The sequence below is a fragment of the Halichoeres trimaculatus genome, unplaced genomic scaffold (assembly GCF_033239565.1).
Source record: "Halichoeres trimaculatus isolate MK-OKI-2021-1 unplaced genomic scaffold, fHalTri1.1 fHalTri1_scaffold_23, whole genome shotgun sequence".
NCBI lineage: Eukaryota > Metazoa > Chordata > Actinopteri > Labriformes > Labridae > Halichoeres > Halichoeres trimaculatus.
In genome coordinates this window covers 18,136,152-18,159,768 of record NW_027437201.1, presented here as the reverse complement: position 1 = coordinate 18,159,768, position 23,617 = coordinate 18,136,152, and the positions used below count along the sequence as shown (strand labels likewise).

Below are 23,617 nucleotides of genomic sequence, written 5' to 3'. Positions count from 1 at the left end.
AAACAACCAAATGAAAAATCTGATTTGAGCTGTAAATCGGAATTGAGCATTACGGACTGCAGTGTGAACATAGCCTAATGGCTGAGTTATGCTTTCTGCGCCAACTAGACGCACGGATATGAGACGCACGAGATCCGCATGACAGAGCGCATGAGGCTTTCATGCTTCTCAACAACCCACGGGGTGTCCGTTGGTGTCCATTCCCAAACTTTAGGGGGCGGTGTATCACAAGTGTACGTTCACTAGAGTACTAAACAAGAGTCAAAAAAGTTTACCTTTGTTTACAACACATTTACATATCTGTCCCGGAGATTTTTCCAGGTTCTTTTAAACGATTCCTCTTCTCTGTCGAGAGTGGCCGCAATTTCACACCATGAATTTTTACCACTCCCTTATCACAGCAATCTCTGTGTGAAAAGTCATCCAGATACTTGTTATTCTGCACTTTGAACACTAGGAGATCCTGTTCTTGCGCCATCTTGTCAGCGTGTCTCTGTTCGGCAGGTTAGGAATTTTCGAGTGTGCGCGGCATTTTCTGCATGAAAAGGACAGTGTGAGAGGGTGCACGTGCAAAAATGTCGTCATTTGTCCGCATGAAGCTGCATGGACCCCGCAGACACGCCAAGCAGAAATCAGCCTTTAGAGCTGTCAACCACCTGCCCAGGTGCAGTATTTGTCCCATTGTTTGGAGCAATGAAAAAGCTAAATTTTATCTTTGTTGATCACAAAATTTCAGTTTGTCTTTAACAGGCTACACCAGGTAGATCCAGGAAACAGAAATCCAGAAGATCCAAGTAATAATCATGTGTGGAGAGCCACGACTAAGACCTGACCCTGGATATGATCAAAACTGGCTTGTAACCGCAGTACTGAAATCCCCGTGAATGCATTCAGGGTGTTTTTCATGATCATCTTGTAAAAAAAAAAAAATCAAAGTGTGATCTTGGTTTGAAGATGATAAATCTGATTTGAGACTAATTTTGGTGTAAAGCTGGAGTAATGAAATGTTTAATCAATGTGAATTAGCAGAAAGGAATCAAAGGAGCTGAATTTCAGTCATGGACAACAGCTAACAGCAGCTTTTGTGTCATAAAAATGAGATCAGGAGAATGTCAGGGATGTGTACACTACACCTGTCGGATATGACCCCTGACCCTGTAGAAATATGAGCAGGGAGATCCGGCTTATGCTTTCCTCTTTGTTTCTTGGTGTGAATCTGTGGACAATGGGCGTATAGTGCATGTGCTCATCCTGAAGATGCCCTGCCGCGCCTGGGCCTAGGAGGCGGGGCCTGTTTACAAACATCTGACACGTTACACTTATTGTGCCTTGAAGGAGCTCATCAATCATCTCTTTGTGACTGACAGAAACATGACAACACTTCCTGATCCAAAGTGTGTATGTACCCTGTGTGGTGGGAGACGCTCGGAGGTATTAGCGTCTCTGAGTAACGTGGATTATATTATCATCGCTGTGTTAACATGTACATGTGATGTCCTCCTTCAGGCTCAGTATAATCTGACGAGCTCTGGCTGCTCTTTTCCTGTTCTGGAGGAGGGAAAGATGAACATGGATGTTTGTAAGTCATATTGGGCTTAATGTAAGTATAACGTGATTAAAACAGAGAGAAAACAGTGCTGGGATTCAGCTCAGCTGACTTTAAAAACAGATGTTTTGTCGTGAATGTTAGATAACAGGCTCGACTTGTTTTTGCATCGCTAAAAGCTTTTCTGTAATTCTATTTGTCCGTAATGAAGCCTGCATAAAGCTTAATGTGATGCTTTAGGGGATAACGATGGGCATTTTTCATTGTTAGCTGTTGGTTAATGGATCAGTCGTCACAACGTAGGGCACAGTTTGTTTGTTTTGTTGTTTGTGTGAACAAAATGTGTGTCCTCTGATGGTGAACTAGCTTGATTGACACCTTAGAGCTCAGGGGGTCTCAATGTAAACACACAGACAGGGTTTTGTTGGCAGTAATGATGAAGAGCAGGCAGCATCTCAAATGACCTTTGGTGACATTTAGAGGTCAGGGTGTTAAAGCCGTCCAATGTGTGACTGCTGATTTGATATCTGTGAGCTACAGCCGCACAAACTGCAGTCATGAGCCAATTAAATTTTAGAGCTGAGTTATATTTTATGATGTATTATGAGTTTACCTCACAAAAAATTCTGCATGATGGACACCACTTCAGCTCAGCAGTTTCCGCGGTGTGTACAGAGGCTTCAGTCCTCATCACAGCAGATACTGACTCCCTGCCTCAAAGCTTTACTGCAGGTCTGTCCTCACTCTCTACTCTCTCTACTTAAAAAAACATTCAAGGAAAAAATACATCTCTTGTGATTTAAAGAATGAATTCTTTGAGGCTCTGGGATCCTAATGAGTGAGGTTTTTGAGGGCCTGTGTCCACTAACAACATTTTTTGTAAACAACCTCAAATTTACAGGACTTCTCAACCAATCATGTCTCTTCGTCCTGGCAGACTACCTGCGTTTATTTATATCTGGCAGGCTGTGCGCGTGGACTGATACACTAAGCGGCAAGCGCCTCGTAGCCAGCTGTGGCTCTGCAGCAGAGGTAGCGCCGTTTTATGACATGATGAGAACTAGAGCCTTATTTAGCTGTGTTTTTGTGTGAAAGTAACGCGCTGAAAATTCTCTAAATAAAGAGTGAATGCAGACCCATATCAGATTTTTTCAGTGGGAGTCCGTTTATTTGTGTTTTTGTGTTTTCAAAGTCAGGTGCTGTGGTGGAGAGAGCGCATCTCATCTCTGACGTAACATCCAGTCGAGAGGGTTAAACTTGTTTTTTTATTATTATCATTAACATAATAATTATTATTATAAAGGAGGATGTGTGGTGTTTTAATTTAAATGAAATACATGGGCCTATTCAATCATTAAAAAATATATTAGGGTTTTTTTATCTTTTTTTTTTTTTTTTTTAATCAATTGCTGGAAATTCCCAGCGACCCCAAGGTTGAAAAAGACTGAGTTAAACTGTTTTATTTTGCACTTTAGTTTATTTAAAAAAACACTTAAACTCTGACAGTTGTTAGTGTCATCCATTCATTTTCTGAACCACTTATCCTGTTCGGGGTTGTGGGTGGCTGGAGCCTATCGCAGCTGTCATTGGGCCAGAGGTGGGATATACCCTGAACTGGTTGCCAGTCAATCACAGGACTTTTGTTGATTTTTCAAAAAAAAAAAAGTTAACTCAGAGAGAGTTGTTTGTGTTTTATTTTGAACTGAATAGCAAAGTGACTGTTCTGTCTTTGCTCAAAATGATCTGTTACTGTTAATTATAGTTTTATGTATCAAAAGAACTAACGGTATCGATGAGTACTCAAGAGGGACTACTTGTCCTGGCATCAGCTTGAAAAAAAGTGGTATCAAACATCTCTATCGTTAAACCTTGTAGTATCTTTGTGAGAAACGTCATTTGCGTGGTAATCCAAAAGTTAAACTCTCCTCCTAAAAGTCTTGGGAGTACAGCGTCTGAAACAGCTGACGGGAAATGAATTGTACTGACATTGAGACACTGAAAACATTGAGCAGCATTGTTTTTTGCGGGGGGAAACACCCCTGTTTTTATCTGGTTAAATAAAGTTTAAATTAAATCACACATGTGTTGTGAGCTCCAAAACTGCAGTCAGTGGACACAGGCCCTAACAAAAACCAAAAAGAAGAGGTTATAAATCTGGAAACACCTTGAGCTAAAGCTAACTGATAGGGTTAGAAGTCATTTACTCTGGTTCAAAATTCTATGTTGATTGTGATTTGTGAGTTTGTTATTTAAACCATATTTTAACTCGACTCCTGGTTATACAAGTCCCAGAAACACTGATGGCGAGACCTCAGGGTTCCCAGCATCAAACAGCTGTGCAGGGAAGTCAACACGGCTCTTTCATGTGTTTGTACAAAGCCCAAGAGGAAGTGATGAAGCTTTGAAGCTAATCTGACAAAAAGCTCTGATTGTGAGATTACAACTTCTGGGTCATTAAGCCAGAAAAGACTTCTTAATCTTTAGCAAAATCAATAAATATACAAATATATCTCTTTATAAGATGTGTTCCTATCACTTTCACAGTATAAGTACATAAGCAGTGATTTGGTCACTGTCTTGAAAAAGTGAAGCTGAGCTCTTTGGAGAGATTTGCCAACTTTACAGGCCTTAAATTGACTGACATCTAACAAAGTGAGTATATAATGATGCTTTTTCTCTCTGCTAGACAAAGGACACTACAGTAATTACAGAACACACTGGAGCACCATGTCACAGCAAGCTACAGACATTATGTTTGTGTGTTTCAGCGCTCACTGCAGACTGTGATGCTGATTGATTTCCCCTCCAGTGGGCATGTTTCTGTTCAGCGTCTCTAGAGGAATGAACAATGCTGCATCCAGTCTTGGTCTATCCATCCATGGGTGAATGTTTGTTTGGTCATTCAAGCGGTAATCCATTTCAGATCCGTGGGAAACCCGTCCATAGTCGCCATGTGTACATACATCATACATTATCAAAGAAAACAAAGAGATGGGACCTGATGGGGAACACGAGGATAATTATACCCCATCTGAAACCCAAAGACAGAGAGAGGAGAAGCGCTGACAGGAGCGTGATGGTAGTTAACGAACAGGCCTGTCACTTCAGCAGAGCTCATACTCTAAGTCTGTCTGCGATGACGACCGTACGAGATCAGAACCACAGAGGAGACGCTTTAATTTGGAGCTGCCTGTTGTCAGGCTCCTGCTTGAATCTTTATTATTAGACGCTAACTAGACCCGCGGACACCCCTTATAGTCCGACAACCATCTGCACATACAGATGGGAGAGCCGTTTTCAGGTAATAAGAGTGTTCAGCTCTGTGAGGCTGTCTGATGTTGACAGAAACTGTGCATGAAACTCCAGTTCCTACCTCCTCAGGTCAGGCAGATCTCTAATAACCACTGCAGCTCTCCCTCCTGCCTGTGAAACCACAGGAGGAAGATTTTTTTTTATACAGAGATATTATTAAAATTGATTTGATTTGACTTTGTTAGGCTCTGCTGTCCCCGTTCTGCTGCGTGGAGTCAAATTACTTTTATGTGTTCACGTGGTTGAGGCTCACAGATAGGACTCAGAATTGTTGCCATGACACGGTTTCAAACACGGATGCTGCAAAACTTAAAACAGATCAATCCCAGGAGCAGTGGAGCAATTTGATGAAAGGTTACTCTGACTAAATCATTGTCCATCTGAAAGTGAGTAAAAAATCCTGATTTAAAGCCTGAGAAGTTTATTTTTGTTCCAGGAAATAATTTTCTTGGAGCAAAGTAAACTATTGTGGTTCACACAATTTTCCGCTTCATGATTTTATGTACTGTAAAAACTAAAATTAAGCCAGAAGTTTGTTTTGAGATCAAGCTAACCTTTGACCAGGAAAATTAAATCAATTTATCTCTGAGTCAAAGCGATTTTTCGAGCTGGACTTGAAGGATTTTCCTTCAGGAGGTTCTGAGATCATCGAGAAGAAAGTAAAGACACAATCCCTCAACGGAAAAACAAAAAGAGACATATTCACATGAGCCCAGCGGGGATCGATTAAACACAAGTTAGTCCACATCTCAAGGGATTTACTGTCACGAACAAGATATTTTTATGATTTGCTTTGCAACAAAAAGACAGAAGAAGCTGCTCTGTTGATCTTTAGTGTTGTGAAGTCCTGTCTGAGATTTACAGTCTGTAAAACAAGCCCAACAGCCACTCTTTAATGTCACTGAGGTTCATCCTCTGAGAACGACACTGTTAATACACTCCTGATTAAGATCTTAAGACCGGTTAAAAAATTGCTAAATTTTACATTTTGCTGTGTTGAATCTTAAGAAGTTTCAAGGTAGAGCTTCAAAATGCAAGAAGAAGAAATGTGATTGGAGCAATGTTCCCACCAGCAGCCAATCAGATCCTCCAGCTCAGCGCCAGGGAGATGTTTTGGGGTCTACCTCTTGACTTTTTTGTTTCATAACGCTCAGGATCTTTGAAGAAATTCAACATGGCTGCAGCGCGTTTGGTCACACCACTTCAATATGAACCAGACTTTAGCAGGTATCACACACACTCATGGCCTGCCTACATAGTCGTTAAGCGTCTGCACAAATCTCATCAGTCAGCACAATCAGACACAGCGAGCACTGCTACAACTTGAGAGACTTTTTAACTGATGTTAAGTTGTCTTAGTGTGACACAGCTCTCTAACAAGCTGCTATTGTTTAAAAATGATTGTTGCAGCAATCATATGTCATGGATCAAACGCGCTGTCTGCGTGCTTGTGCTGGTGCATGAAGTGAACCATGCTGAAGCATGCACTGCAAAAAACGGAAATCTTACCAAGTGTTTTTGTCTAATTTTCAGTAGAAAATGTCTTTTTAGACTTAATATGAGCAACATTTGCCTGACTAGTCCAAAAAATGTCTTGTTTCATGTTATTTAAAGACAAAAATGAGGTCTGAACAGTTAATTGCCAGTTACCTAATTACTCCACATCCACATTTTATGAGCATTTTGTCTCAGAAGTACTACTGCAGATCTTAGTTGTGCATTAGCAACAAACAGTTTCCCACTATCCCACCAATTGGTGAAGCTGTGTCACTTCCAGCATGGCTGCCTCCTTGGTTTCCAACCAAGAAACAGATTTTCAAGGCATCAATTTCAAGTAAGTTTCACTACCAACCTTCATTAGTTTGAAACCAAAACTGCATAAGATGAATCTTGAATATATATAGATACAGTACACACCAATTAGTAGATTTTATCTCTTCTGGGTTTTTCCCTAGGGGTAGCTTTATTTCAATGTTGCAACATCCCAGAGTGCATTGCATGTGAAGGTCTCTCAAAAGAGTCAGAATTGTATATAACTACCCCATATCATATTTTTCCCCAAATATTAGGGGTGTAGCAGTACACAAAAATCACACTATGCAACAACGTAAAACCATTAGCATGTTTATTAAACCAAAAACTTGCCATTATACAGCGAGGGGGGAGGCTCTTCAAGCTCCGGTTGGTCGTTAGCAGCAGCCATGATGCACAATTCAGACACAAGCTCCTGTGGCTACGGAAGCTCTTTGATATTCATCTTCTGATTGGCTCACAGTGAGACGTCACGTCCACATGATATGCACATGATCGCAAAGCACCAATCACAGACCACTTTCCTCATGAATATTAAAACGCCTTTCCTGCTCAGCCAATCATAGACGAGAACTCACGTGAATATTAACGAGCCATGTGCAGCGGCTAACGTAAACTTACTGTACTTGTTTTAATACAGCACTGTGCCGAACCGAACGCCCTTCGGCACGGATACATGTACCGTTACACCCCAACCAAATATCCAATTTTTTTCTGTTACTAAAACTTAATTTGAGCCTGAAAGGGTTAAAAAAAATCTATCAGTGGAGTAAGAGAAAAGTTTCTTGTATTAAGACACTGTTCTAGTTTCAAGCAAATTTCCCGCATTTTTTCTTTTTTCATTGGCAGATTTTTTTACTTGTTACAAGCACCTCAGACCTCATTTTTGTCTTGAAGTAACTTTAAAAAAGACATTTTTTCCAGACTGATAAGTTGAATGTAGCTCATATCAAGTATAAGAAGACAGTTTTTACTTGGAATAAGACAAAAACACTTGATAGCATTTAGTTCTTTTGCAATGTGACACACATGCCGTCACACTGGCCAAACGATCTGGACTTAAGGGTTGAAGTGCGCTTAAGGATTGTACAGTTTGCTAGTGTGAGCGTGTCTTGAATACCTGACAGAAAATCACTTTGAATCCACATTTTAGAGCAGATTTTGTCTTTTAAAGGCTGTGATCTAGTTTGATGAACAGACTATTTTACTTTAATTGTTTTCAATAAATTAATAACTTTTTTTGTCTCACTCCCTTTTCCTCTTTTGCATTTTGAAGCTCTACTTAAAAACTTCTTAAGATCCAACAATCCAAAATTTAAATCTTTGCTATTTATTAATTGGTCTGAAGATTTTAATCAGGGATGAATTTCAGCCAAAGCTGTCTGATACATGTTGAGACATTTCTCTTAAAGCCAGAGGAGTAAAACTTCTTTCTGCCACAAAAAGCACAACACAGAACATCACCAACGACAATAAGACGAGCCTTCTGAGAAAATGAAATTATAGTGCGCTTTTGTTCTTTGCAACAAACTTTAACTTTACTTTATTTTATTCTTCTTGAGGTGATTAAGTCTGTCGGACCAAACAATGTCTGACTGGCACTGCAATCCCTAAGAAGAAATCAAGTATTGATTTCACCCTCTGAGAACTTATCTTCCTCCAAATTAGAGACTGGACGTGTAATTAACAGATCGCTTCAGTGTTTTCTGCAGCTGTTTAATCTCAGCTGGACTTAAGAGTCTGACCCCTGAAGAAACTGTGGAGAGGAGGAGTTCAGGGATAGTTCAGCAACCAAAAAAGAGACCTGAACAAACTTCTGACTCTGAAAGAAACACTCGGTGAGTAAAAATGAGATCCCTGAGGAGAGTGGACATGAAGTATGTGCACGATTATTTGATTTTATGACCCAGATCATGTTTCAAAGAGTGGTTTTGAGTTGAACTGATGAGCAGAATGAATAATGAACACCAGTTGTGACATTTATCTCCTGTTTCCATCCCTTCAAACTGGCTTAATCATCTCAGAGACCGAGGGATGGAGCTGGAACATGATCCTCTCTTTCTTTTGCTATTTAAGTCCTGATGAACTTCATCAAGCTGTGTTTCTTCCACAGCTTCAGAAGTCCTGCTTTGTGTGCATGTTGTTTTTTGCACCGAGTGTGTGTGTGTTTCCCTAATTTGTATGCTCATGCTAATTTCTGTGTACACAATTGCGTAAACAGGATCAGCCCGAGGGAAGGAGAGGAAATCAAACTGAATCTTGTTTATGAAGTATTGTTTCTGGCGTGGTAACGACAGGAAAAGAAAGGACTCACTCGTCGTGTTGTATCTGACGCCGTAGAACATCTCCGGACAGGGTCGTGACACCATTTGGCCAGCACCGCTCCTGGGCCAGCAGGTGCCAATGCCGTCGATGGAGGTGTCACAGAAGACCCCCGAGCCTGCAGCGTGGGGACAGAAATGTCAGTCACACACGTGAATTCCTGGCATGTCTGAGGACTACATTTAGCCAGCCGGATATTCTGACAATGCTCCAGCCATCTTGGCGATAAAAGGTGGAGCTGAACGAGCTGTTTGTGTACACAGGCTCGTAATGATTTCTCCCGCGTCTCCTGTGGAGCGTCGCCAAAGTCTATTTCCGGCATTGTTGTCGTCTTTGATGTTAGTCCTTATAATCTGAGTTCACATCAAACTTCACAACAACACAGCTTTGTGATAACAGAGAAGGGAATCAGTTTCACACAAATGGTCCAACTCACCGCTCCACTGGCTGGTTGCATTGCTCAGGGTTTGGTTCCAGGAGGCGGCCAGGGATTGTACTGCGAGCCAAAGAGAGGAGAGATTCATCAATAAGCTCCATCTTTGTTTGCAGGCTTCACACGAGGCTCCGGACATCTCATTAGAGTCAGCTTAACTGCTACAAAGGGTGAGCATGAAAGGGCAATGGTAAACACTGGTGACAGACCTTTCTTCTGCGAGCAATAAGGGGGCGGCAGCAGCAAATATGAATCTAGACGTGCCCCGGGGGGGTCAGGCTATTAATTCAGTAATCCGGAAATGAGGATGCTCTGCAGGGCAAAGTTGACCCTTTACTCTAATGCTGTCAGATACCTCTGATCCAAGACTCTGACACCTCATTGTGCTCGGGGAAACTGTAGGAGTAAAAGTGAGTCATGGAGCAAGAACTAGAAGCATCTTAAACTTGGCCTAAAAACACACATTTATGCTTGATTGACACAGACTGCATAGATTACGGCTGTCTACTCTGACTGCTTTAGCGCTTAAATCCCTCACGGAGGATGGCTGCGTCAAAAAAATGTTGACTTTGATTCGTGAGAGCCATTGGCATCCTCTCTTCCACTAACTGTCATGTTTCTTTGAAGCCAGGCGGATGTCTGCTCATGTGAATTTCAAGACATTTTTCGCCGTCGAGTTTAAAAATGTTACTGCCATTAGATATCTCTGACACCCCTTCTCAAGCCACACTGCTTGTTTACCATTCATTATTTTTACTCTAACATATACAGTCCTCACAATTCTTCTTTAAGGGGACATATCATGCTTGTTTCTCTTTTTCACTATGCCAGACTAGGGTGCCTGTAAAACATTTCTGCCCTCAGTACAAGTCATTTAGTTCCTTCATTGCCCCACAATAGAGTTCTCAATATCCTCATTTTAGGCCATTCTGAAGATCTTGTTGACACGCTCCGTTTCGAGAATGACCTCCAGTAACCTCGCAACGTCGCAGCCCTTTGTGCTCTGATTGGTCAGTTCTATCAGAGGGGCGGAGGGGGTAGAGCCGGGGGCCGTTTTTGCAGCATGGCAATGTTAACAAAATCGCCATATTGAATGGAGCAGACCGAGCGAGTTTGCTGTTTGCCAAAACTTCACCGTAAGGCATTGATAGCACTAATAAAATGGCAGAGTGTAGGATACGTCCTTTTGTATTGGACCCCGAGTCAGACCCGGACGGTTCTACAGCTCAGGAGGAAGAAAATCCACCTCGACACAGATCATCTCAGGACGCTTCAGTGTGGTGAGTCAAACCAGTACTGTAACATGTATAGTTTATACCTGGAAATATAGGCAGACTTCACCAATAAACTATTTCTATAACAGGGCTCCATCCTGCTCCTTCACTTTTCTCTGTCTGTTTTATCCATCATGCTGAAAGTGTAGTCTAAAGATCGCTTCTACCGTCAGTTTGTCACTATGTTATTACCGCAGCATTATTGTGGTCCAGGTTCACAGTGCATGTCAGAACAAGCATGCAAATATCACAGTCTCACAAGTATTACAACGTCTGCTAAAACTACAGTGTTTTAACTGCTAATTCACCATGTAAAGCCGAGCTGCTCAGCAGGGCAGAGTCCCTGCATCCAGCATCTGAGGGGGGATACTCGGCTCTTGGTGGGTGTATCCCTCGGTGGCGGTTGTGTGACTAACTGACATCACAGAGGAGGAGCTGCTTTATCAGGTTACTCCAATAAAAAGAGAGGATCCTCGTGTTGTCACGACGGTCGAAATCACGACGGTCGAAATCTCGCGGCCAACTGGCAACGACCTATTTTCAGAGGCATCAAATCTCGTTCTAGGATAAAGAAAAAATACAATATCTCATTTTTTGAAAATTCAGGCTGTGTAAGGTCTTGTTTTCAAATTTCTTATATCATATGTAAGTATTAAATCAGGGATCAGCATGATATGTCCCCTTTAAAGCTTTTCTCTATGAGTTTTGTATCTTTTAAAACATGTTATGATGTGAATATCAGGATCTCAAACTCAGCATGGGAGAAACAGATTGTATCAGAAAGAGCGGCACTGAATCTGCAAGCTGTGGACAAAACGGTAATCATTGCACAAGAAAAAGCTTTTCCTCCTATGAGAAGCATTTACAAAACAAACTGCACCCTAGAAACCGGCAGATCCCCGTTCTGGGTTTTATGGTAAGAGGAGGGAAAGTGTCAAACAGAAAAATAAACTAAAGTCAATTTAAGAGAAAAACAGCCTTCCTTGAAGCAGCACGAACACAAACTCAGATTATCTCATCCCCACTTATTTTTTATCTGTTCAGAAATTCATGCACACTGAATCTCATGGGTATTTTTATGTCCCTATTGATTGTTTCCTCTAGGGAGGGAATAAAACTGATCCGTAGTTTATTTATAGGAAACTCTGGAGTATTTTTACTCTCCTGAAGATCACGTTTCTCTGATTACACCACGGCCAGACGGGTGACATTAATCTCCATATAGTAGGGTAACAATACACCTCAGACAACAAAAACATTAGACCTCAGCTGGGTATCGTGTTATTATGTTAATGATCGGAGCAAAATGATACCTGAAGGGACAAAGTCTGCACAATAAAACAGAAACATCAGGAGGAGGAAACACAAACTTCAAGAGCTGGATAAAAGCGACATGAATAGCTGACTAACCTCTTAATTTGCTGCTTTTCTGGGTTTTACTTTGTTCGAGGTTCAAAGTTCTGATTATAAAAAAATTGAAAATGAGTCAACTCTTTTTACTTTGTGTTTAATTTTGACACTTCACAGACTAACTTTTGCATTGAAGCTGAAGAAAAAACACCAACTGGTCTCAGACACACTTTAGTTCTACTTTACTTCAGTCTTATGACACTAATGGGCTGACTCACACTGTAATAAAACACAAAACACGACCGTTTTCAGATTCTTTTAAACCTCAGCTTCTTGAATCAAGCCACAAATTACACAATTATGATTCAAGTGCCTTTGAATAGGAAGGATTAGCTGCTTTTCTTGGTTTTGTAACGTGGTATTTTTGGTGATGCAGTTGTTAATGAACACAAACAGTTCTACTTGGCATTTTTTGATTTTATCTGTGAGTATTTTAACGGGCTAAGGACTAAATAATCCCTGAAAATTGAAAAAAATTAAAATCAAAATAAATAAAAAATTCAAAATAAATGAAATAAAAATACAAATTATAAGTAGCCTCACAAATGTTAATAACAATACTAAAATAAAAAAATAAAATATTAATAAAATAAAATGGTAATAAAATAAATGGATAAATAAAATAAGATAAAAATAATAAGTAGCCTCACAAATGTTAATAACAATACTAAAATAAAAAAATAAAATATTAATAAAATAAAATGGTAATAAAATAAATAGATAAATAAAATAAAATAATAATAAAAATAAAATAAAATTACAATAAAAATAAATAGACAAATCAAATAAATAGATAAATAAAATAAAATAAAATAACAATAATTATAATTAGCCTTTCAAACATAAACTTTAGCTGCTTTTCTGACTTGATATTATCCTGAGTGCGACATTAAGGAAGGGTTGAACCATCAGCTCAAACTTTCAATGCTTTAAATATTTTGAGGTTTTTTCATTAGGCATGCTCATAAGTTATGTATGTGTTTATTTTGACATTTCAATAAAAGTAAAAAGTCTACATAATAATGATTTATGATATTTTCACTTAAGTAATAAAAACAGACTCTGAAGTTGAGGAATTATCATTAACAGATCCTAAACCGCACTTTAAATCAAGAACTTTAATTTGGAAGCTTTAAACTTTTATTTGTCGTAATATCAATCATGTAACACGCCTTTATTGACGACTTCAGAGCATTTGAAGAAGAATGCAAACAGCTTCCTGATTCCAGAGCGGGCGGCGACCTTTGATTTGATCTCATCCTAAACCTCACACCAGGAAACTGTCACTGAGGTTCTGTTTGACTAACAAGCATTTCTCACTTCATCTGTGTTTGAACTGACATTTCACTGACACGGAAGTTTGCTGATCTCATACACACACTTTAATATGTAGCTGAAACAGCACTTTAGTTTTATTACTCTACAAACACTTTAATGAAAAGCTGATTACTATAAAGTCTGATCGTGATTAATGGATCAAAAACAGACAAAAACATCTTGATTTTAGCTCCTGAAGTGTAAGAGCTGTGTGTCAATCGTCTCTAAACGCAGCAGTCTGAGGTTTTGAAAATCTAACGCTCGTGTTCACTTTCTTTCTGAGTTCATTTTGACATTTCACAGACTTTAAATCTCACTGAACCTTTGAAGAAACTGACAGATCACTTAGACACACTTAAGTTGTCACTGAAGCAACACCCAGCTCGAGTACGTGACAACATAATGACAACAGCAGCAGCAGCAGAGTTATTGTTATTTGTTTGTTCTCAAGCACCTGGAACACATTTTACCCCGGGGCAAATAACGAGACGTTCCTCTGAGTCTGTGCCCGGCTGTCTGCACAGTTTAACCATCAACTCTCACTGTACTTGCGAGGTCCACGCAGAAACACAAAGACAAGAGAAGACACCATGTCGATACGCCCCGAAGGAAAGTTCTGATTGAGGCAGAGAGCTTCGGCGTTAAGCGGTTACAGACATGAAATGGAAACGACTGAAAATCAATTCAAACTGATGAGATCGGTTCAGGTGCATCAATGTAAAACACTCAGGCTAGATGCTTCTAGGATGCCTTTAAAAGCTTGTACCACACATTGTCGTTGGTGTTTGTCCTTGACTTACATGAGATGTTTCCGGACAGCAGGAGGAGAGCTTCACATGTCAGATCTGCATACGAGCCCGTGGGCAGGAGGCTCACGATGGCGCAAACCTGGCGAGAGGAGAGGGGAGGGAGCAGAGAGGCCACAAAGGTTAAAGATAATGATTATCCGCACAGGACTCGAGTGTGGGCATGCTGGGAAAAAGGAATCAAGTTATAATCTCTGAACATGAACACATGATCTCCTCTTCTTCACCCTATGATTTGATTTAAAGACATCTTACGGAGAAATAGGTCGGCTTCACAAGACGACAGAAGAATATGTGAGGTGATTATTACTTTCAGTAAAGGGCATGGCGTTCATGACTCATCGCACACCTATGGCGTGCGACCTTCTTACAACCTCAGTCTGCAGCTTCACTGTTTGGACAGAACGTAAATTTTAACAAGACTCTGTTTTCAGACTTTAATTCATGGGCTTCAGATAATTCCGTCCAGAAGGATGTGACTGTTTTGAGTTTTAGAGAGATGTAAATTTTCAAAGATGAAAGCTGAGAGCCATGAAGTCATCGACTGATGAGTTGATTAATTGTTTCAGCAATTAGTGACTGAACAGTATTAGAATAGACATTCGCTTTAGCCAACAGCTGCTTCTGTTTCTGCTCCACTGCTTTTCTCTCTGCAAATTTCCACCACCAGCAGCACAATGAGAGATAATCTCCTGGATGTAGTTTTGTAAATAGTAATACTGTTGTAATATACACACACACAGTCTCAGCTCAGTCTTAAGGAGGAGTTTTCACGTTTAAACCGTGTCTTTTTTTTTTTAAAGAGCAGATGGAAACACAAACAGCAGCAGCATCGTCTGTAAGAGTAAGATTTCACACAGTGTGCTAGTTTCAGGTGCTCGTCTTAACGCAGGCTGTCCCTGTTTTCATGTTAATAAGCAGTTTCCATAGAGTTCAAACACGAGCAGAGAAGCACTTGTCAATCCGAGCTGCAGCCTGGTAACTATTCCCACAGAGCACGGATGACTTAATAAAAGCACCATTCTTTCTCTGTGTCTCTGAGCTGCTGTTTGAATCTCTGATGTGCCTTTAAATCCCTCATGAAGTTGTGCTAAAAACTCTGGGTGCCCTTGAGCAGATGCTGCATGTATTAAGAGCTTGTTTCTCCTCATGCAGTGCTCCCAATTTGGGCTGCTTTGTAGTCTGTAATCACTTTCCCCGTCAGCCTTGCACCATGTTTACAGAGATACAGTGGAGTATAAAGGCCAAGGACGACTTTCTGCCTTTTGGAGAGGCTTGGTGTTGTGTATATTTTCATTTTTGCATCATGCATGGTTGCAGTTTGCCTGCTTTACATGTGAGCAGAAGGGGAAACACTAAATAATGCACATAATTATGAAACTACAGCAGCTCAGGAGGGTTTTGAACTTGTATCTGCCGGGTCTCGTGTGACGTGTTCGACACAGTAACGGTGAGAGGCAGCATCTGCTTCAATCACAACACACACACACACATTTTCACACATGAGGAGGATTAAAGGTCAGAGCCCCTTTTTGTTTTTTAAATGGCACTTCAGTGGATCCCAGTGTTCAGTTTCGTGCCTCTGCACTCTCTGATCTCTACTGGACTCTTGCAGTGACAGCTGGAAGCCGTCCAGAAAGCATACAGTGAAAACTAGGCTGCGTGTCGCACTGCTGACATCTGGAAACCACTGATCCACGGTCTGTCTGTCTGCCGGGCTGCCAGCGTCTGTCAGAGCTGCTTTATGAGCAGCAGAAAGGGCCACAAAAGACAGTGAAATGTCATCAGTTTACTGTCTGTGTGGCCTCTCTAATTGACCCCTAACTAGGTAAAACATTGATGCAGCCGTCCTTGGTTGTTCCCTGCAGACTCCACAAAGCAGCTTATATTACCTTTAAAGCCAATGTTGCTTTCCCTCCTTAAATAAAACATCAATTTTAATTATGCAGCACTGAAAGTGTAAACATTTCACCTTTTTCAGCACACACACTGAAGAAAAAGCTGCTCTAAATGCATCATTTTCCGTCTAATTAGTTAGGAGTTCAGAAAGCCATCTCTGATGGTTACAGCAGCGTAAAAAGCCAGCGCTGTGTGAAGTGTGTGTTCATATAAACTGCCAGAGTGCCCCAGATTTCAGAGCAGGGTTCCCGATGGCTGGCTGTGTCTGTTTCACGCTCAGATAGTCCTGGGCAGGTATCGCAGCACGGTAACCTACTGCACCCGCTGTCCATCTCCTTTAAAGTAATTAAAGCTCAACAACCGACAGCCGTGACCAAACCGACAGGGTGAAAACCAGCCTGCGATGCTGGTTAAGTGAATCCAAGGTGAATCACTTTCATCCAGGGGCCTCAAAAAGTATTTACAGTCAAGGTAGTATCACAAAAATGAAGGATGACTCAGTGGGAGTAGTATGTTCTGACCTTACATTGACTAAAAAGGAATCTACGTCTGGCTCTGGAGTTTCTCAACAACGGTTCGTCTGAGTGCCTTTCACACTGGGTGGTTTTAGACACAGACTGTGTAAGAAATGATGAAACAAATACATCAGGGGACTTACGCCTCACATTTAGATCTAAACATTAGATTTATGTCACCCTGACTTGTCAACACCAAGCAGCAACCTCCTGTCTAAAAAAAAATGAGACAATGCTGAAGTGTTAAAACCTGCAGTTTCTTGAGCGTCTGCTTGAGCTTGGCTCTGGAAGTACTGGAGGTCACAAACACACCAAGCCAAAAAATATCTGACAGCAGAAATAAACATATTTACAGCCTGGTAGGGGTGGGCATTGGCAAGAGATCCTATAAACAAGATATGCATCACGATACGTAGGTCACGATATGATAGTACCAGGATGTATCGCAATATCACAATATTGTGATATATTCCGAAGTTCTACACAGTTAACTAAGATAAAAATATGGATGATGTACATTTCAATCAAAATATTACTCTAGATTAAAAAAACAAAGAAAACATTGATTTCTATGGCTTACTGACTTGTTCAGTACAACAAAAACCCACATTATTAATTTTAGAAATTAAATATTTTAAATAAACTTTGAGATGATTTTTATTATACAGTTTATTGACAAACACCTCTTTGGCACCATCTACCGCAGTGGAAGTGCAGAAGTAGCATTTTACTTCTGATTTGGCTTAAATACAATTTTTTATTTTTATAAAAATGTCGATATTAAGAGTTGAAATATCAATATTGTATCAGAGGTCAAAGTACGATGATGTATTGCCATATCAATATTTTTTACGCACTTCTGCAGCCTGGTAAAAAAAAAAAGTTTTCCGCCTCAATCGCTAAATTTACTTGCGCACATTGTACAAGAGGGGTGAATTTTTTTTCCAACCGTTTGTTTAGAAGATACTAAAACCAGTTTTGCTCACGTGACATACAGGCGCCCTATAATTGTCAGTGTGGAGACTCAAAGCCTGCCCCATTTCCAATATGGCTGCACCAGCTGTTTCAGAAACACACGGGTGGCGACACAGAGACAACTTCCATGGTCAGCATCAGTGTTAAGTCAGTTGGGATTATTGATTATTCATGTCTTTATTGTTGTAGGCTTAGAATACTGTTTAATAGGTACTGACATAATGCTGTTTTGCTCTACTACCCAGATATAAATATGCACAGATGTCAGATTTCATAGTGTGATGTGCTTCATCAGTATCTGGTCCAGTAAATGGAGATAAAGTTATATGAAGGCTGTGTCGAATTAAACTTGCACATAACTACTCAACCAGAGCTATAACAAACCAACAGACATGTAGATGATAACATGCAAGCTCTGCTAATGATAGCCTCACTCAGCAAACCAAACAGACCCTGCGATCCATGCTGATTACATTTTGATTAATTTTGTTTCTTTTCATACTTTGTAATATGGCTGAACATTTTGGAAAATAATCTAATTATAATTTTTTTAGACCAATATTGTGATTGTGATTTAGCATACGATTTTTTGGTGGGGATGTTTATCTTCTACATTGTTCAATTAACACAAGTTTTAGTTAATTTTATAGTATGACTAACCCGACAAAAGATACTGTGAGCATTTAAACAACTCTTTTTTGCATTTCTTAATTGAAAAAGAAAAGGGAACACTGTGAAATTTTACTGAACTCCAGTTCTCAGTAGGAGTAACAAACCATACAGAAAAAAGTGACCAAGGGGCTTGGCTATACGATCTACTGGATGGATCTCTGTAGCCCCCAGAGATTTTGTTTTTGTCAGAAAAAACAGCATTTTGACTTTTGCTGGTTTTAAAGGAGAACAAGTACAAGTTGCTATATTCCCCACAGGTCTGTGGACATAAAACTTTTTTTTTCTGATTGCAGCCTTTGCGATTTGAGAATTGCATTCTAATACATTGCGATGTCGGTTTAAAATCAATTAATTGTTCAGCCCTACTTTGTAACTTACACATTTTCATTTATACAAGTCAGCTTGTTTCCTCATAGATTAAAAAAAACCTAAAACTTGAAACCCATGTGGTCACCCAGGCCTGCAGGTTTGGACGCCACATTGATGTCTTCACTTCAGTAATCAAGAGACTTCTCATGCTCAGAGAACAGTGGAAATAAAAAATACGAATGATTTAGTTTGGATTTCCATCATATATTTGAGGAAGTGTTTACCTGACAGAGCGCTGAAGGCGCTATCAAAACAACAGAATGCACCGTTACATAAAAATCAACCTCTCACGCTGTTACATCATGACGTTAGATTATTCTAACAGGTGCACTGATGTGTGAGATTGTCAAGGTGGAGCGGTAAAACTCTCAATCATATAATGACATTTCTGGTTGCAACAAAATCCCTAAAGCTTATTTTTGCAAAGCAGTGAGATTAACCGCTTCTGATATTTTTGTGTCATTTGCGTGAGTTTTCTGGTGTTTGAGATTTAACTTTATTCAACTGGTGGTCACATGATTCAACACTTCAGCGCCTGTGATGATCTCTCCTGAGCATGTTAATCATTAACAGGCTGTGATATAGGACATAACTGGTTATTAATATGTGTATGAATTAAACATCATCCGGTTACTCATCCATCTGAGCAGGAGAGTCTTTGAAGCCTTCGCATAAAACTGTCATTATAACCCTGAGAAGATTTATCTCCACTTACGACTCAGAGAACATGAAACTCTTCCATTTCTCCCTCAAGTGGATTAAATATTGCTCATAATATACATTTACAGTTGGATTCAAACTTGTGCATGCATACAGCTCCAGTTCTGCACAGGTTTGGCTCACCTGCATGAATAAAGAAAGCCACACTCAGCTCTCGTTTCGCTGCGACTCACTGAAACTCAGAGGAAATCGCACGAGGCAAAGTTATGCAGGAGCTGGAACTCCTCAAAAACGTTGATTTGCATTGAAAGAAGGATGAAATATTTATACTGAGCCCACTTTTTTTTTAGAGAAGAGTAAAAATCTTGGGCTATAAATTCAGACTGAAATGACTCCACAGCAGCCTGTTTTTCAATTTTGCTCTTTGTACTCCAAAACATTAACTTAAAGCGCAAATATTGTGTTTATAATAGCAAAACAAGCAACAATCGTTCATTTTGTGCTATGATAAACAAAGATAGGAGTTAATTGATCCCTTTCTGGCTGCCAGACCCATATTTACAGATGGATTGTTTATGAAATGCTTAATTATGAAGTGGCAGACTCCGCATAATGAGAGCTTTCTCTTCAGCACTTTAAGTTGATTTTGAGCACACTCAGCTGATTATTTTCAGCCAATAATCAGAAAGCATGATGGAGTATTTCAGCACCACTATCTTCCTACTTGTGCTGCTCCCCTCCCATCCTTAGATAGAAATACAGGGCAGAAGTGACAACACCGTGCATGATTAATAGTTGTCAGGTACTTTTTGACCCCTGCAGACATCTGATATCCGAGTGTGTGTGAGTGTGTGTGAGTGCAGGGGCCCTGCGTGGTCTTAAATCACAACAATAAGGACGCTACCAGAGGACGGGGGGCTTCAGGGAAGGCTTCAGAGGATTCTTGGTTATTCTTAGAGCTGCGGCTCTGCGCACACAATGGGTAGGAGGAGGTAGATGAAGTAATTCACCTCAGGCGTGTGTAACAACATCAGCGTGTCTCTTTTAAAGCACATGTACATACATATTGTCTCCCCTCCTTTTATTCCACAGCAGCATGACTCACCCAGGGGAAGAGTTTCCAGGCTGAGAACATTTTAATTTGCTCAGTTTTTTTTCTTTTCAGCAGGAAGTGAAAGGAGTGCACTTGCTGCATTAACACTTTTTAATCTCCTGTGTCCTAAATCCTTGTTTTTTTTTCTTTCTCAGCAGCGTTAGAGCTCCAGCCTCAGAGAGAGGAGGAATCATGTCAGTTAGAATCGTCTCCTCATGCTTCTTAACCCAAAAGATCATGTACCGCTGCCTGTGCGTAAACATGCTGTGTGCAGCTATCAGCTGCGCTAATGATGCAGATTGTTGACAGTCCGGGAGGCTGCAGAGGGAAGGTGGGTTACATTACACCTCAAGTCTCTGGAGAAGACTTTACATCCCTGATTCAAAGCTTTTAGTAAAGAAAAACGTGTTTTGTTTTGCGTTTTTTTGAAACGAGGAAATTTTCACGGTGACCAATTCCTAATCTGACATCTGGACGGGAGGCTGGTGTTCAAATCCTTACGCGTAAAGATTATACTTGTGTAAAATCCGCGGGAATAAGACAGATCTGCTCACTTCGATTAAGCTCTTCTAGTTGAAGTTAAGAAGATGAAACCAAAGCGCAGAACTTACCTCGAGCAGATAGAAGCATTTGCGACGCATTTCCACACCTTTGGTCTTCACATAATTTTCACGTGTCTTAAAATGTCTCTCTACGACTTCCGTTGAACCTTCTTCTCTGAGATTATCCTGTAAGTTTTAGGGTTAAAAAAAGTCGCACAAACAGAATTTTCTGAAGGTGTCAGGAATGTGTTTTTGGAAATGTCACTTGTGTCAGCGGAGAGAGCGCGCAGCCGGAATCAAGACTCCGGATGAGCTGTCCGGATAAAATCAGACGTTATGCTCCAGCTGCAGAAATTAAATGTGTCAGCAGGTCTTCAGGTGATGAACTGTCCTCTCTGATCGAGTTTGTTTCCCTTGATTACTCAGGTGAAGTCCCTCTGTCAGTTTCTGTTACCGCACTGGAAACTGAATCCACCTTGGAGAGACGCGCACCATCACACGGACACTCCTGGAGCCTTCAGCTCTGGCCCGGAACCAGAACTCCACCTGAGAGCATGGTCTAGTCCGCAGGATACCCGGAGCTGCACCGTCATGCCCCGCTGCTTCACATCCAGGCTGAGTGTGAGTCCTGCGCTGCGCCGCTCTGCCGCTTCACATCGCCTCATCGACGCGCCGCCCACGTTGTGCCAGAGCCCGCGACGCGACTGAGGAACAACTCAATTCCTCGTCGTGGAGTTAATTATGCAACGAACGCGCGCCGCTCCAGATCCTAATCTCTAATCCCCCTGTGATAGACGTCACTGGAGTGAGAAAGTTAAAGATGTGCCCAGGGTGGAGGGATTCTGGGAGGATCCGCGCACTTTGCTGAAATGAAGAGACTCTAATTAAGCATCAAGTACAGGCAACCTTTAAACACGTGTCCCCGTTTTCTCTGAAATCAGGGACAAACTGACTTAAAGAATCAGGCTAAAGGGTGAAAGAACAGATGGTCCTACTGCCTAGAAAGTTCCGTTTCCTCAGACAAGGTTTTAATAAAGTATGAAATGAATGAGTCACAGAAACATGCTCTTTAAAAGATGTGCTCAGATTAGCGCAGCCACATTTAATTTGCTAATGACAGAAAGGATCATTAACAGTGTTTTAATCAAATGAGTTCACCTGAGGCTGCGGGTTTTTATCCTCAGCTCACAGGGGTCAAACCTGGTGGGCTGGAGGAGGATTAGGAGGAGGAGGCGGGTATTAGTTTGCTTTATTTCACCAATTCATGATGATAATTAAGTTAAAGCTTCTTTAAAGAGCTTGGAGTTTCTGATGAGTTTGGCGCCCCCTGTAGTGGAAATAATGCACTTACATTTCATGAATTTGTTGAATTTTTCATGAACTGTTTTTTTTTTTGTGTGTGTTAATTTCATGTTTTTGACTGTCAAGATTTTTGTGTTTCCTTTGCCTCAGGATAATGTTTTTTTTTTTCACAAAGTTTTCACATTTCATAAAATAGCTGAAGTAATCTCGTTTGGATTTCCCTTCTGTGACTGAAAATTTTGGGCTTTTGTGAAATTTTTGTCTTACAAAATTGTTTTCACTTCCTGTTTTAAAGTTGTTGTTTTGTGGATCTGTATTGTGGTTCATAACTTTTTTTTGTGCACTCTGCGAAAAATCACAACATTTCTTGTGCCTTAAGAAAAATGTTTTTGTTTCATGAAAAAGTTGTTGCGTTGTGTGATTTTTTTCCTGTTAAAGAGGACATATCATGCTGATGCCTGATTTAATACTTACATATAATATAATAAATTTGAAAACAAGACCTTTCACCCCCTGAATTTTCAAACAATGAGATATTGTATTTTTTCTGATATCCTAGAATGAGATTTGATGCCTCTGAAAAAAGGGTCATTGCCAGTTGGCTTCGAGATTTCGACCTTCATGACGACACGAGGATCCTTTCTTTTTATTGGGGTAATCTGATAAAGCAGCTCCTCCTCTGTGATGTCAGTTAGTCACACAACCACCACCGAGGGATACACCCACCAAGAGCCGAGTATGAACGTATAAACTATACATACAAACTGTACCGGTTTGACTCACCACACTGAAGCGTCCTGAGATGATCTGTGTCAAGGTGGATTTTCTTCCTCCTGAGCTGCAGAACCGTCCGGGTCTGACTCCGGGTCCAATACAAAAGGACGTATCCTACACTCTGCCATTAGTGCTATCAATGCCTTACGGTGAAGTTTTGGCAAACAGCAAACTCGCTCGGTCTGCTCCATTCAATTCGATTTTGTAAATACTGCCATGCTGCAAAAACGCCCCCTGGCTCTACCCCCTCCGCCCCTCTGATAGAACTGACCAATCAGAGCACAAAGGGCTGCGACGTTGCGAGGTTACTGGAGGTCATTCTCGAAACGGAGCGTGTCAACGAGATCTTCAGAATGGCCTAAACTGAGGATATTGAGAACGCTATTGTGGGGCAGTGAAGGAACTAAATAACTTGTACTGAGGGCAGAAATGCTTTACAGGCATCCTGGTCTGGCATAGTGAAAAGGAGAAACAAGCATGATATGTCCCCTTTAAATGTTTGTGCATCTGGGCTAAATATGCTGGTTTTGTTTTCTTTTGCAGATCATTAAAAGGACATTACTGTCCATTTCACTCTGTTTCAG

At 40.7% G+C, this 23,617-nt stretch overlaps 1 protein-coding gene across 1 annotated transcript in view; it reads right to left on the bottom strand.

Moving 5' to 3' along the window:
- Positions 1 to 21,730, bottom strand: part of LOC141784774 (corticotropin-releasing factor receptor 1-like) — a 90,892-nt gene extending 69,162 nt beyond the window's left edge. Inside the window, exons 1-4 of the mRNA XM_074662636.1 lie at positions 21,027 to 21,730; positions 14,227 to 14,314; positions 9,429 to 9,488; positions 8,985 to 9,110 (exon numbers count right to left, since the gene is read on the bottom strand). Coding sequence (XP_074518737.1) covers positions 8,985 to 9,110; positions 9,429 to 9,488; positions 14,227 to 14,314; positions 21,027 to 21,056 — 304 coding nt within the window. The 5' untranslated portion in view covers positions 21,057 to 21,730. The remainder of the gene's footprint in view (positions 1 to 8,984; positions 9,111 to 9,428; positions 9,489 to 14,226; positions 14,315 to 21,026) is intronic.
- Positions 21,731 to 23,617: the final 1,887 nt, after the last annotated feature.